The sequence below is a fragment of the Strix aluco genome, chromosome 14, assembly GCF_031877795.1.
Source record: "Strix aluco isolate bStrAlu1 chromosome 14, bStrAlu1.hap1, whole genome shotgun sequence".
Classification (NCBI taxonomy): Eukaryota; Metazoa; Chordata; class Aves; order Strigiformes; family Strigidae; genus Strix; species Strix aluco.
Window position 1 is genome coordinate 15,121,989 of NC_133944.1, and position 16,377 is coordinate 15,138,365.

A 16,377-nucleotide genomic window follows, 5' to 3' on the forward strand; every position below is an offset into this window, starting at 1 on the left:
GATCACCTGGAACTACACTTTCTAATTGATGTTGCTTTCTTAAACTTAGTGGCAGAAGGGTAATAACCGGACCCAAACATATTTTTGGTGCTTAGAGAATAGAAAACCAAAGTATGACATGAAACCTTTGACAAGAGGTTTAACAATATTTAATGCCTTAATTCAAAATAGTATGCATATACTGTTGTGAGCCAAGCTATGAGTAGTGAGTAGTTAGAACCTGTGGTAAACTTTAATAGCTTTCTTATAATAAAGGACTAATAATGTATTGCATATAAAGTGATGCAATAATGCACTACTGAGCATGCAAAATACCTTAAAGCAAAAGATACTGAGTTCATTGTTTTGTTAACTTGACAACAGCTTAAATATCAGCATGAGGTTATTTCATTCCTAATTGTTTTTCCAAAAAGCATAAGGAGCCTAATCTGTGTTTATTATATTGTGATAGAGGACTACAGACCACTTTACTGCCACAGTAGCACTATACATTCAGCCTTATTCTCCAACCATCGGAAAATGATCGGAAAATATATTGAATTGTGCTTCCTTTTAATTATGAAATCCGTTATTACTTTTGCTGTTGGGAGCAAATTCTATTAATGGGGTTTAAAAAGTCCAATAACATTAATTATTTATCTAAAAAAATCTTACCTTTTCATGCCACTCTAAGAGAAATATTAAAGGTGTGCATTAAGGAAATACACTATCCTGAGTAATAACAGTGATGTAATGTGAAAGTCTTCTTTGTTCATATTAGAAATATGTGCTAAAACTTCATAGCTCAGTAGACTGCTTATCAGTACTTTTCCGATTTTTGGCTTGGTGCTGCTGTATGAATGGGTCACTGTTCAGCACTGCCATGGTAACCAATTGCTTGACTGTGATTCAGGGTGGACATAATCAGTTCAGCTTTGTACCTGCTCTCTCTTTTCTGTTCCTATATTGACAAGCAAAGGTAGTGAGTGTTACAGCACAGCAGGTTACCGGACAAGCACCGGACCAGAGGAGATACTTACTGCAGAGGCAATTGCTTGTAAGATCAACACTTTGTAGTTTGTTGTGTTCTGGTTTATCAAACAGTGTTTATTAGCAATGCAAACTGACAGATTTAAATGCACAATTAATAATGTAAACTCATGTCACTAAGGAATAACTATTATGACTCTTTTAGAGACTCTTCCAGGATCCAAAGTACAACGAGTAACTGTAACATTCTCACCATTGTAAATGTGTTGAGCTATTTGTCTTATGTAATTATTACAGCCTTATGAAATTTGGGCATAAGAGTGTACACAGATAACATACACTGCTTATTCTGAGTGTCCTATTATATTCTTAATTTAATCTTTGTATATCGCATCCCTTAGCAATACATTTTAGGGAGTCAATCCTTTCTCCTTCCACTCCAAAATGTTTCTTTTAACTTCTTTAATAACAAAACCAAACAAAAAAAATCCCATACCTTTCTTATTTAAAAAAACCCACTACTTTCATGACTTTAGGCCTTTCCAAAATAAATGTGGTTATAGTTTAATTATAAAAGCAGTTTATGGAGTGCTGATACATTTTTATGGTTTTAAGTTTTTAATGTGTTGTCTTCTCTCTAGAACTAACACACCTAAATACTGCATCTATCCCACAATGAGCTACTGAACCAGTATTAACACTGCAGGTTTCTTTTAGTTCTCCAATTCCTAAATTCTTTAACTATTGCACATATGGATATAAACAAAGAAAAACACAGACTACTTTAGGTTGAGCACCATTCAGTACAATCAAAATAATTAATGATCAAGTCATCTGAGAAATTGCTCATGCTTAATTTTCAGAAATGCAGGTTATTTTGCAGGAATGTATAAATGACAAGACCAATCCAAGTGGTACAAAGTATTCTGCTCGCTGAAACGCTAAACTTTATTTACACAGCTTTCTTTCTATCAAATATTACTAAAGAATTGGTGGTACATAAACAATGGAACATGCAATTTGATCCGTTTACTAAGAAAAATAAATTTACAGTTCTGTTAAATAAAGACCAAATGCTATTATATACAGTCTGTTAAATAAAAGGCCTTGAGAGACATTCAGGTCTATTTTTAATACTTTCCAAATAAATACCAAATAATGCAACATTTACAAATAGCACACCAGCAGTATTTTCATGGTAATCATTTTACAAATCAGAATTTAGTAATTCAATTAAGCAAATGAGTAGCAGATCCTTCATAAATATTAAGGCATGTCACATAGCATCAAAATGGAACCGATGAGCCTCCTGTCGCTTCTCTCTGTCATCTGCTTTCTGAAAAATAATAATAAAAAACCACTGTGGGATCTAGAGCAATACTGTTACAGAAATGAGTTGTCAAATGTCAGAGAATGGTCAGTTTTTTTCCAAGTTGCTCATTTGACAAAAGGCAAAAAGCTTAGTAAAAGCCCCAATAATTAGCTTTTAAATGATGGCAGTTTGAAATAACAGCAATCTACTCAAAATTGGTTTCTGCTGTTAATGCTCAGCTGTTTTAGTATTTATGACACATTATTTTCTATTATTTCTGATAATGCTTTTTTATAAAGGAGTACTGAAAACATGAAGAATGCTTCTTAGTATGCATTTATTAGTCTGCATTATAAATACAAGATGAAATTACTCTGTATTAACTGTAAATGTCATCTATGTTACACTTAAAATGAGATTCTGTTCTGTTAAGTACAAATTTAGACAAAGATGGCAGTTCAACCAACAATTAACAGTACCAAGTAGGCTAAAAATGTTCCATGTTTTTGTTTGTATTATGAAAATGTGAGGTTGGATGCATTTCCCTGCTTATTTATGCAGAACACACATTGATCTGCTGAAAGACTATTTTGGATGCTGCTTGGAAAAAAGCAGCATATTTAAATTTTACCTATAATCCAAGTAATGTGTAAAAACATGCCCCCTCCCACAAGCCTCCTCTTGTGTAAGCAGTAACAGAGTATGAAAGCACTTATTAAAGGATCTTTAAAGGCATCGTGTGACCTTTTCTAGAAAACAGTGTTTTTGTCATGACAGACAGTATGTGTAAATCCCAGCATAAGAGAATTTAGCAAAACAGATTTAAATGCTTTTTAGCTTGCTTATACCTAACTTTTTTTTTTTTTTTATGAGTAAAATGAAGAAAAGACTTTACAGTATGCTGTTATGTGGGCATTCAGATTTGTATCTCAGTTGATAAATATACATGACAATTTGGGTAGAAATCAGTGCATGTGTTCTACCATGAAAGTTTGTCATCTGCTTTGGCCTCAAGCCAAAGATTTCCTCATCACTCAATATTTATGTATGATAGCAACTCCACTGGATTAACTATGGATTTTACTGCACTTTGTGGCAGCAGCAGAGCTGTCAGTGAATTTGAAGAAATATCAGTCTGGCTTTTTGGCAGGGACTTTATCAATGTCAGTAGTATTTTGAATGTCAAAAACTGGGTGGGAAGAAGGGAGGGACATACTCTTTCCTACATTGAAATGCCTGTCACATTCCACAGCATTTTATAGTCTCACTTAAAAAGCAATTTTCACCCATTTCTTGTATGCTTCCTGAAAAAATTACTCCTTCAAATTTGACAGTAACTGATACTCTGATGAATCCATCAAAACTTCTCTAGCAATATTACCATCAACATGTAGTGTTCACAGGACTAGCCCCAAGACCACAAAGCAAGTTAGAAAGAATCAGAATACAGGAATATCAAGGTCCTTAGATAATGTAGCAGACTATACTTGTGGCAAGATGAATAACGGTGTACATTCTTCCTCAATTTCGCTTTCATTTGATGTACCAAAACTAAAAACTATAACTGAGGTTTGAAAGCTTTTTTTTTTTTTTTAAATGGATCCAAAATTTCTAAGGAATGACAGAGCAACATACTATTCCTAAATCCTACAGTTATTTAAACAATACAATATTTGGGTGACAGATGAGCATATAAGAACTATTGTAGACAAAGGGCTCCTATTACTACTTATCTGCAGAGGTCAAAGTACATGGTTCATTTTAACTGCTGAATAAAACACTGCAGCTTACAGACAGATATATCCTCTGGGGGAAAAGAAAAGATTGTAACTGACAGTACATCTCTCCTTCCTTTCTTTGCTATAGGTACTCTAGAGATCTGTAAGGGAAAATAGCATTTAGGCAGAACAGTATTTTTATGAGAGGATTACTGAGAGAGGCAGTAAACCAAGAACAAGCTTAGAAACAAAGAACTTTGGAGTTTAACTCCCAGTCATGTCAGTGATGCACAATACAGCCTTGGTCAAGATCTTTATTTGTTCTGTACTCCAACCATTTCTTCTAAAAATTGGGAAGGTAAAATTCAATAGGAAGGCACTGGAAAATTGCAGGAATTAACAAATATTTATACAGTAGTCTGAAAATACAATTTACTCAAATATTTGTGCCTATTTTGAGCAAGATGCAGCAGCTGGAAATGAGTTTATAATATAACCAATATACCACTCCATTCACATATACCTAATGGGGTTTAAAATGGCTCAGAAATGGCTCACTCTGGGCTGAGTGCTTCTTTACATTACAATACATGAATTATTATACGAAGAACTGTTTTAAATGTTCACATTAAATCTCCATTTCTCCAGATGGAATTATACATAGTTAATCCTTCCCCAACTCAAAGTCCAAGTATTTTTTCTGCTACTCTTGTTGCTTAAGATGTGTTGGAGAAGAGTCAAACCCAGCCAGTGCATAGTCCTAGCTAGCAGTTAGCAGTGCTTTCTTGGGACATAGGGCATGCTAAGGACAGTCATCATAAACTTTGTATTTCTTTGCTTTGTGTGTTCTATTCCCAGCTTTACTATTATTTGGAGACTGTATTTAACATTTTGAAGAGTGAAGACTGACAGACAAATAACATTTAAATATGAAGCATGTGCAAAGCCTATCTGAATGTTTAACAAGGTCATTTTATTTCCACAAGCACAAAATAACAAACAGTTCTACCATGTCAAAATGTGCAGTAATTTTATTTGACAGCTAAGATTATGGTTTGGGTATGTAGTAGCATTTATTGGCAATCCTGCCAGTTGGATATGACTGTGAACTGAGCATAGTTAAGAAAAATGGGAACGCATTTCTTTTGTGACATGAAAGGCCCCTTTCAAAATGCTTCTTCAAATCAATGGATTTCTATACACTGCACGTATAATTCAGACACACAGAGCAAAGCAGCCAATATGCACACGATTGACTCCCTATACAGTCTTGAATGCTAATGTCAGTGCAATCAGCAAAGATAGATAAAGAGATGTTTTCCTCATTTTTAGATTACCAGCAGAACTCAAGATAAGTCAACTGAGTTTATGTTCCATTTTCCAAAACAGTACTCCTTAAAACTCTGCAAAATAGAAAGCTTAGATATGAAACAAAACCATCTAATTTAGTTGGGAATAACAGATTAATGGCAAAAGCTTATCCATGTTGCGCTTTGTTTCCCTTTTTCATGTGTTTTAGAGCTTAAATAAAAACAATGCCAAACTTTAAGCTTGCAGTAAATACTGAATTAATAATAAACACCTTTTGGGAATTAATGCAGTCTGTATCAGAAATTATACTGTAGAAAACTACTCAAAAAACCCAGTGTACAAGACTGTAAAATATTAGGAAGTGTTAAATAGTATAGAAAATATAGAAAAGAATCTAGGTAATTAAGCTTACCTTTTCTTGCCAGTGTAATATGCCAATTATTGCCAGGATGAAAACGCAGACACCAATTAAGGCTATAGCTGTCAGCAGCACAATGTTACTTGGGGTCAGATATAGCTTGGCACTCCAGCTGTACAAAAGAAGAAAATCCAAGGAAACATTAATACTCTTCATTAAGAAGCAGAAAACAGATTTAACTTATAAAGATGAAAAGAACCCGCTAGTGTAAAGACACTAGGTAACAACTTGGTCTACAAAAACTAGTGGCTATGCTTGGAGACTGAAGCTTAATGGTGTTTACTTGGAAATATATGGCTTAATATAATTATTTTCAGGTAATGCTGTGTCTAAATTCAGTTTCTGTTTAAGTTTCCAGGAATGCTACGGACATCCTCAGGGACTGACTTTTTTTTCATTAGGAGCTTTAACTCCTGCCCCTGACCAGGACAAAGTAAAATCCATAAGAAAATATTCCACAAAATTGCCTGGGGCATGGGGAGATGGAGAAGCAGGGTGAAGTAAGCCTGTGTGAGACAGATTGTTTCCCCCTCCTCTTGGACAGGTTCGTGGGGTCCCACTGGTTAGGCATCTCTCAGTCTGAAGTTTACCCAGGGACAACTGCAGTTGTAGGCAATAGAACCAATTGATTATGGCAGAGGAATGCTGGAGAGCAACAAAATTAAGCACTTTAAGAGCTTCTGGAAGACATCCCTCCAGTGTTGTGGGGTCCTGAGGCTCAGTTAACACTCTTTTTCTACTACAGGCTTCCTATCATGGGAAAGCTGTCAGCACGAGGCTCTATGTTGAGGCAGCACTGAGGCATCTTACGAAGCAACATATCTATGTTAAAGAAAATTACAAATTTAAGAAGTGTTTATTATGAAATCTGTTTTCTTCTTGGGGATTCTATCCTCTGCTATTGTACAGTGTCCATAGCTTAATTTATAGGAAAACAAAAATAGTTTAAGGATGACAGAAAAATTTTTGCATAACATACCTTTAAATACCTCAAGACTATAACTAAATTTTCTACATCTGGCAGACGTTATTCCTGTGGTTGTTAATTAGCAATTCAAGTGGCACATCACTTCTCAACTATTATTTGTCCTATAGTAAAATTAACTTCTGAAACTGATGTCAGAATCATTTCTGCATGATAAATGCAACTGACCTCACTAGTAGATCAAGCGGCAAAAAGCAGCTGGAATACGTGACTAATGTTTTCTCTAATAGCAAAGAGAGAAACATGCTCTCTTTCTGGGATAAACATTTTAATTGCAAAGTGAATTCAGTGTTCAAGCTCTTATGTAACCAACCCATTCACCTTTACTTGAAGAAAAACATTCATACCTGTGGCGACAGATACTGCATTCAAAAGGGCTGAACTAAAGCTTTTATATGCAACTAGACAGAAATTGCATGTTTGGTGAAACAAAAATGTTTGCTTCAATCATTACCATGCTTGCAATTTGTCAAACAGAATGTTGCTAAATCTAGCAAATATGTTATTATTTACAGGATTTGAGCTGGTAATGTATTTTGATTGTTTGTATGAGCTGGTAATAGATTTTGATTGTTTATGGGCACTAAGAGTCTGTGTAAATACTTGAGAAATATTCTGCCTAGTCACAGAGGCAACTACATCTATAGAACTAAGCCCCTCGCCATTGTTCTTAAATTTACTTTCTACACAAGTGACTATATTTAAACCTACACATAATGCCTTATTTAAACTCTGTATTAATGTAATTTTGTGAAGCGCAAATCAAAAGTTACCTTCGAGGAACGTTATGAGGATAGGGAATGACTATAAGCTGGGAGTTGGGTATGATAGCTGTCCATTCTTGTTTTCTTATAGCCTGAAAGAAAAACAAAGGCTATGTCAATTCCTAACAAACGAACATACTTAAAAGCAAAGAAATACGGTGTTGAAATATACAAAAGGAGAAACAAAAAAACCAGTTGCTTTTTAAAGTTTTAAATATAAGTAATTATTCCCTTACGTTTGTATAAACCTTTTATTCTGAAAGCTCTGAAGTGCTTTAAAAGAAAACAAAAAAACCAGTAAAAAGCAAAATAACTGTAGCTGACATAAAACACAGCATCTGCTTAAAAAGTACAAAGCAACAACATAATAGGGAAAGAAGAAAAAAACCAATTCTACAAAGTAGGCAGGCAAAGCAATTATCCAAACCAGAATTTGGCCAGCACACTAATTTGAATACCTCACTCTTTAAAGTGGTACCATCAGATCTTTAAAGACTGAAAATGGTCAGAGCCCTACTTTTATGTTTCACCTGAAGATTAGATAATCATAGTAATGTCCACCTCCCATCATGCTGATCATGATTTTATCACTGAGGCAGAAAGGATTAAGTGAGTTTACAGGCCAGCCAGTCCAACCCTAGGAATGTCTTACAGCTGAGACCATAAGAATTGGGCCCTCAGATCTAATACACATTTACTACATAAACAAGCACTATATACCTGTGCTAACATTTATAGACAGCTTCAGTCATCTTTTGGTCTTAGTGCTAGCTTCAGAACTTATACACATCCCAAACCCCAGGCATACAAGGTTCTTTTTGGCAAACTTTTCTGTATTCAAACATACTACTTTGATACTCTTGCTTCGGTGAGGGGGAAGTGTTCCTAAGCAGTATTTCCAGCCAAACTCTATTAAGGAAGGTAACACCATAAATATTAGCTTGACAATCTTAAATCTCAACTAACCTTTTCTCCTAAAGGACGAGGAATGCCAACATGCAAATGGTCGAGGAAATTAGCACTACGTCCCAAGCCTAGCACGTTGTACGGCAACTGGAGAGCAAAATGTGCTGACTGGCTAAGCTGTCCAGCTGAAATAAAATTAGAAAACAAGCCTAAGTAGGTATTTTGGAAAGAAAAACACAAACAAAACCCACCAACTTTCAACACAAATACACATTTCAGAGTCAATAATGTTTAAAAAATTTTAACCGCATGATTATTTAATTCTTAAAGGCTCAATCCCACATTTCCAAACTACTTGTGGGCACTCACTTAGGGAACAGCTTAAATGCTTTAGATTTCAATGTAAGATGATTCTTTTGAGCACCATTTCTATGTTAAAATGAATCTCTACTATTTGTTACATGTTAAGAAGAAATCAGCCATCTGCATTTATTTTGATACGAGTAGTGCCAAGTCTTTTGCCTCATTGATTTATAAACTCAGACTCAACATGTGAAGGTTCACTTTAATTCTTATTAGTGTTACTCAGTAACTACTGGGGGTTTTTTTGTGTCACAAAATTAGCTAAATAAATTCTCATGAATAAATTCTCAAATAATAAATTGATTTAATGAAAACAGGATTAGAGTAGTTGCAAGTTAGGCCCTGGTGAGAGCATGTAATTATAAATAATTAAAGGAGACACCATAGGGAAAAAAAATAACATTCTTTGTTTCCTGAAATGTCAGTAGGGAAACAGACAAGTGTTGCAGATATCAACAGGTTCACTACCATCCTCTTTCCAAAGTATCCAATTATTTGTTTTAAATAAAATTCTAATTTTTTTTTTAATTTCTGGCAAACTGATTCAGATCTTATGTAGATTCTTTGTTCATACTCTAGAAAGCCTCTTAGTAAGTGATCTGGCTACACAGCAGGAATTATATCAGCACCTCATAAGCACCACAGTGAAATCAGCCTTTCACCAGATTAATAGAAATGAGTTCAAGGGATACTTGACAAGCACAAGTAGGTGTACGTGACCAATAGAAACAGTTTTTCAGAAAGATATGATGTAGTCAGTATTCTTTAAGCGTCAGATTTTTCTCTGCTTTGACACCTGACAGATTATGCCTGAAATTGGAAACTAGAAGTTAAGCGAGGAAACATAACAGAATGTGAATTAAAGAACACGAATTCACATTTTGTAACGAATTTACAGCCAACTCATTTCTACCTCTCCACACTTTCTTCCAAGGCTTGATTCTGAAAGTCAGTAGTTTGCTTCAGACAACTGGCTGTTGGCCATACTAGTTGCACTGCAACTTGCACCGTTGCAGTGAAGAGAGCCGGGGGAAAACTGAACAACCAACCACCACCACTTCTTTGGCAAAGCCAAACATCCTTTCAAGAAAAACCAGAAACAAACTCCCATTCTTGGCTCCTGGACATAGCCCAGTAAGCACAGGTGTGCATTTGCCACTACACAACAGCAGTGATCCCGGCGGGGAGTCTCTGGAAAGTGATGTACAAGAGTATTATAAAAGCTCTTACACTAAGGGACACCTACTTTCAGAGGCAACTCCTCAGCTTTTGTGTCCTCTTATGGGGGACAAACTACCTTGTATATTGGATAATTTTGAACCCCTATTCAAGAGAAAGATTACCTCATGGTTCTGTTTTTCTGAACCTCCCCCCTCTCCACCAGTTTTTTAGGAAGAAGCTTGCCATATGCTGTCAGGCATGTTTTGAACAGGCCTGTTTAATCAGAAGGTAAATACTCTGTATTACTGTAGTTTTAGAGCTAGGATAATTTTATTTAACAAGGCAGGATAAATGTCAACTAAATACACTTAGAGGAGATCTGAAAAATCAGCTTGATGCAGTTACCTTTTTATTAAGCTAAAATGCTATTAGCAAAAAGAAACAGTAACAGTTTTCCTAAAGATCAGGCATATTTTAGGTTTACTTTTTGCCCATGCAGAACCATGTAACAAGCAAGCAGACATGGAAATATTTAAATAGGATTTGTACTTTCAGTCCTTTGTAGTGAGGGCAAGGTGTACTGTGTACATTATTAGGTAAATTCCTAGACTATGGAATCTGTGACAGACAGCATTAGCTGAGAAGCTTTTCTCTAAGAATGGTGTTTTTTCCAGGAAGCTGAGATAACAGTATAGGACTTGAATCTGTCCATGCTTTGTCACTCACTTCCCTTACATGATTTTGGCTAAATTGCTCTATCTCTAGGTCTCAATTTCCAAATCTAAAATTTGACTAATTCTCAAATTAGACTAAGCATGTAGTATCTGAAAATGCTGATTACCAATGTAAAAGTAGCAAGGAACAAAGGTACGTTTATTAAATTTGACTTAGTTGTACAAACAAACAAGTTATGTATTACTTGATCATGCTATTAACATAATAAAAATTTTTCTTTAAAAGTTTGCTTCACTAAGGCTGAATTCTGAAGGACTTTCCCCAAATGAAAAGGTGCTGCTGTAATATTTAACAATGAAAAGCTTTTAGAATGACTTCTGAGTGAAATATTTAGGATTATGAGCAGACTGCAACTGAGATCTTCCTTTTTTCTTTCATCATACAAATGAAATGAATGTCAACTAAATTAAAGGAAATAAAAGAAAATGTCATACACTGTGTGCAGTCAGCCTTACAGAGGTTAGAGAGTCAGATACTGCAGCTAGAATTCTTAAAAGCATTGAATAATTTCATGGCTACTAACACCGGTTCTTATGCCTGCTAAGATAAGGATAATGAAATCTTATGCTTCAGGATGTAAATAGATCATTTGCAAAGGTCAGAAAGGAATGTTTTCTTCTACAAAGCAGGCAGAAAATGTGCTCATACCTTTTCTTTATTTGCCATTAAAATTGGGAGATATTAGCTAAGCAGGACTTGGGATGATAGCATACAGAAGGTTCTAGTTCACTTTAAAACCGACTACAAATACGAGATCTTTGAGACTATTTCTTGCTTTACTCCATCTATATCTATCATAAATTCTGTAATAGTTTGATGTTACTCAAATGTTCCACTCAGAATTGCAAACAAGTAATTAAGAATGACAAGCGTTCATCTGAGAAACATAAAAACCTTGACCAAAGATTAAAAGTAAAAAGAGAAATCACAGACAGTACTGTTAACAGTTTATTGTTATTTCCAAAGTTCTCAGTCACTGGTAATTAATTTACTTATGAAAGTATTTCAAATTTAATTTAAATAACAACTCTAGTTATTTGCTCTGTTGTAAAACTATTGTAAACGGTTTTCTGCTTGCTGCAAGAAGATTTGATTATCATTCCATCTTCAAGCAGGAAGGTGGGATTTATTTCTTACACTATGATTGTTCTTCAAGCTTTTGGAAGTCTCTGCAAGCAAGGTGGAGAAAGTGGCTGTTGCTTCACAGCTTGTTTTGCTTCATCAGTAGAACTGTTACTATAAGAGATTAAAAAACCTTCTCCTGTCCATGATGTACATTATTACTTTTTAATACTACTTTAAAGACTATTCAACACTATGTCTTTTGCCTTATGCTTTTTGTTTCAAAATAGTTATTTAGAAGCACCCCGATATCACTGTCTATAGTACTGGCATAGGTGTTGGTGTTTATGTTTTTGTTCTAAATTGTAAGTCACTAAGTTGTTGCTTCAAAAACCCTGGGCAGAGTAAAAAAACCTCAAAGTTTTAAGACACGATTTTCAGTAGTTTCAGCCTGTCAAGACACCAGATTTTTACGAAATAGCTAATGACGTTAGGCAGACAAACCTTACGAAATTTTGCAGAGTTTGATATTCAGAAATCATTCTGAACATCTCTGAATCAATCTCCTTATATTTGAAGTCTGGCATATAAAATTTGAAGCAATACATATCATTAACCTTTTGAAAGTCTCATCTGAAAAACAGAATGATGTGTCTATGACACATATAGTACTTGTTCTTTTATATCTGAATTAAGGGATTTCCCTTCTGTTTCCATTATACTGAAAGCTCAGTATGTCCTGAGTTAAACTGCAATGTTCTCAACAGCTTATTTCAGGGTGACTAGACCTAAGCACAGTAAGTACTTAAATGAAGTCAATTTAACTTTATGAAGGGAAGGTGATTGCATTTACATGTAGAAGCAATGTTTTCCATTGTTTCTTTAAACAGAACTGATAATGTGTGATAGTGGATTTACAATAGACTAGTTGAACCTACATAAATAGATTCACAAAACTGGTATTATTCAGTCGGTTTAAATAAGCTTATTTTGTGGAATAATAGAGCAGAACATACAAGATCATTACACACAGTTGAAAGACTAATGGAAACTCCCATTTCAAACCTGTGGTCTCCTGAAGCACCATTCTTTTCTTTTTTTAATTATACTTGACAAAATATAATTTGCTTTTAAGTAGTCCATTAAGGCGATTCAGATTAATACAAAATACAGTAAAAACATTTAGGCTTTCAGAAGTCCCCCAAATTCAATACTTTAGAGGATTGAATTGCTAAATCTATTTTCATAAAAGTTATGTCATTATTTCTTCCACTTACTATATTTTCCTCTAATTTGCAAAATTATGCATTTATCAGAAGCTTTAATACATTCATCAAAACAGTAATTGAAGATACTTGTGAAGTATGAATCAACTTGTCAAAAAACCCCCAAAATTCTAAGTTAGAAAATATAACAGGAAGTTGCTTTTAGACATACGTTCTTTGTACCTGTTGACAATGTAGGTGGCTTTTCAAGTAATGAAACAGTTCATTGTGTAAAACATAGTATGCGAGTTGTAGCCTCTAGTCTCAGACTTGCATCTGAATTCTTCTGTACCATCATCTACCTTAATATTGAGGACTACTTTCTTATAGATTAGATACATATATCATCCTAGAAAATCTGAGTTACTCCAAAAAACTACACACAGAAGTTGCACAAATTGCTGCGTAACTGTGAACAACATGCATGGAAAAGCTGGAGTAAGACAAAGCCTGTCCAAGAGTTAGGTAAAGTTTCACAGTGAATGTGAATCACTGAAGCTGCATAGTTGAAACACCTACAGTGGTATTTACATTACAGCGATTATCAGTGTTGTGCTACATTGCACACCAAAATGTTGCCCCAGCTTTTGAAGCTGGCAGCTCATTTTATTTGAAAATATGCCAGAACCACTTACTGCAAAAAAAAAAAAAAAAAAAAAAGGAAAATATAACTGCTAATAATGAAATACCTGTGTAATATGCATAAGAATTTAGAAAGCAGCTTTCAGAAAATAAACAAAAACCCAACAACTCCAAACTTGAAAGCTTTTTAAAAGTTGGAGAATTTGATTTCCTTGGCTTTAGCTGAAAGCTTTACTTCAATTCCTTATTACTGCCTTTGGAGTTGTAGGTCACTGTTTGGAAAAAAAATAGAAAGAGCTCTTTTTCTGCCTAAAATTATGCAATGGCAACTTCAGCTTTCAAAGGGCTGAGGATGTCCGCCCTTATGACTTAGCTGTTTGCCTCTTTTCATTAGTCCACATAACAGGAAATGCAGTACACAATTTCACCTCTCAACTTTTTCTGCAATATCTTTGCCTGGAGTTCCAGAAATAACTGGGGAAAGTGGACTGAAAGTGCATACTTGCAACTTTGATACGTATTATTTGCAGTGCTGCTTACACTTGTGGTACTTCTGAAAGTCCAAACTCCAAATCTGATGTATTTATATGAGAATATTTCATTAATACCTTTACACTATAAAATTATACAAGTAAAACTAGAAACTCTTTAAAACCCCCAAACAATACAATTACCATATTGCTGATATTCCAACCCTTTGCACTGGGGAAAGTTGTCTAATTTGTAATGCCTAAAGATTTGAAGTTTGGTAATATTGCAGGCAACATTACAAGTTCAAATAAATTTTCTAAACAGAAACAGAGTTTTATAGAAAAACATACTAGCAGGGTGTCTCCACCTACAGCAACCAGAAAATACCTCTTAACAGAATCCAGCTATTCAATTATTAAATTATTCCAGCTTGTTCCATGAATACGCTCATCTTTCTATATACTGGAATTCCTCATAATGAATCCTGCAATGTCAAATGGCTATTGAAATTAAGCTTATTTTGCTTTTGTCTGGTACATATTGCAATGCTTATGTTTAAATTCATTACTATAATAGCTGCTAGACATTTGTGTTCACCTCACAATCCAATTTAGTTAAACAGCATGAGAACTCAATGCAACAACAGGGAAGAGTAAGCAGATTTCAAAAAACCAGAAGGGCACGACTTAACAGGCTGCGAAAGGTCATTCTGCCATGGAAGCTTTAAAACAAAACCAAGCAGAACGGAAGAGCTCTGCAATGAGAATTGCAAAGGCTATCAGTCCATACAGCTTCAGTCATACAGATGCTTAAACAAGTTATGACTTGATCCACATAAGCAATTCAATTAATCTATTCATATGGTTGTATTATGCTTACGTATGGCTATTGATCTTTGAGTAAACCTTAAACATTTATTGTTCTGTTGTTCCCGGCCCACAGGATTAATATCTTTGGTAGACAAAAACTGCAACTATGACTATTTCAAACTTTAAGTCCATTGGCATATTTTCACTTTAAGAGAGAAAAAAAAAAAAAAGAGATGTTTGTAGCACAGGCTGAAACACAGAAGATATTCTCCCATTTTAAGTGGAAGTGAAAACATGAAACAATACATCAACCTGAAGCTCTGGCCAGGTTGGGCCTGGCTTGCAGGGTTCATCTGATACATACAGAACATGTGGTACAACAAAAAAATATATAAAAAATATTGTGGGTATGCCACACACTGCACAGAATAACAGGCCCTCCCCTCCATAGGTGTCCTTATCACAGAAACGGCAAGAGGGAGCTGTGAGTGCTTTTGCCCTGGCTGTCTGGCTAGTCAGCGCACTAAGGGGTCAGCCAGCACCGCTGTGGTTGTGGCGGTGCACAGCTACCAGGCTTACCCCTCTGCCTGCCTGCAGACAGGCACGCTTTAAGGCCAGGAGTTCCTACAAATGAGAGAAAGAGAAGGTATCTGCAGGCTCAGATGTTCCACGGAAGAGGGAGAAAGCAAACAGAAAAACTGGGTTGCGGTGAAAGGGGAAGGGGTATCAGAAAGAAAAATGGTAAAAAGATGCTGATGGCTAAAGGCAGCCTGATGTTCATAGTGTGAAGTCTCTACAGGACTACCCAGTCATTTGACTTGTTCAGCCCTTGACCAGGCAACACTGCAGTAACAAATTTAAAATGCCTGTCTTGTGCTGGTGCTAGAATATGAAACTGTCCTTGTGCAGTTTTCTGAAAACCTTTCAGTAAATTAACAGCTGCTCCATATTAAATTTAAAGTATCTGATCTTATTTATGTTGTTCTGGATCCATAAGGACATTAGTTCTAAGAAAATCAGTTTGTGTTACTGGTAATAAAATAAATGAAACCAAATATATCAAGTAGGTAACGTTCTCAAGAAAACACAAAGGATCATTATCGGGACCCACTTCAGCTTGCAAAAATGACATGCCTGCGTTTTAGCAAGGTCAGAACTATTAACAAATAGAGCCGTATAGATGTAATCTGCAGTAATCTAACTGGCCTCAGTCATTAAGCAAAATTCTATTCAAAACCAAAGAGATTTAGTAGGACTGCTATTTCATTATCAACAATGATTTTTTTAGGATGCTAAAGCTTAAAAAAACCCCTAAACCAACAACCACACAAGAAAAACAACAAAGCCCAACAACTTGCACTTGGTTATCTTTATTAAATTCATCTATGTATCCTCCTCCTCCCAGCCCCAAGAACAACTTCAGTTTATTCTGTGCTCAACTTTAGATATTATACTCTATTTTATGCTATGCATTGTTTCTTACAGGATTCAGCTGAAAAACACCATGTCAGAATGATATTAGAAATTTCTTAGAAGCCAATAAAAG

At 35.2% G+C, this 16,377-nt stretch overlaps 1 protein-coding gene across 2 annotated transcripts in view; it reads right to left on the reverse strand.

Moving 5' to 3' along the window:
• Window positions 1-1,891: 1,891 nt before the first annotated feature.
• Window positions 1,892-16,377, reverse strand: part of ITFG1 (integrin alpha FG-GAP repeat containing 1) — an 85,644-nt gene continuing 71,158 nt past the window's right edge. The window contains exons 15-18 of one of the 2 annotated variants that reach the window (XM_074839189.1): window positions 8,444-8,568; window positions 7,487-7,569; window positions 5,723-5,840; window positions 1,892-2,305 (exon numbers count right to left, since the gene is read on the reverse strand). In XM_074839189.1, coding sequence (XP_074695290.1) covers window positions 2,246-2,305; window positions 5,723-5,840; window positions 7,487-7,569; window positions 8,444-8,568 — 386 coding nt within the window. In that variant the 3' untranslated portion in view covers window positions 1,892-2,245. Of the gene's footprint in view, window positions 2,306-5,722; window positions 5,841-7,486; window positions 7,570-8,443; window positions 8,569-11,577; window positions 11,879-16,377 lie in introns of those variants that run through there. The other variant, XM_074839191.1, reaches the window with a different exon arrangement.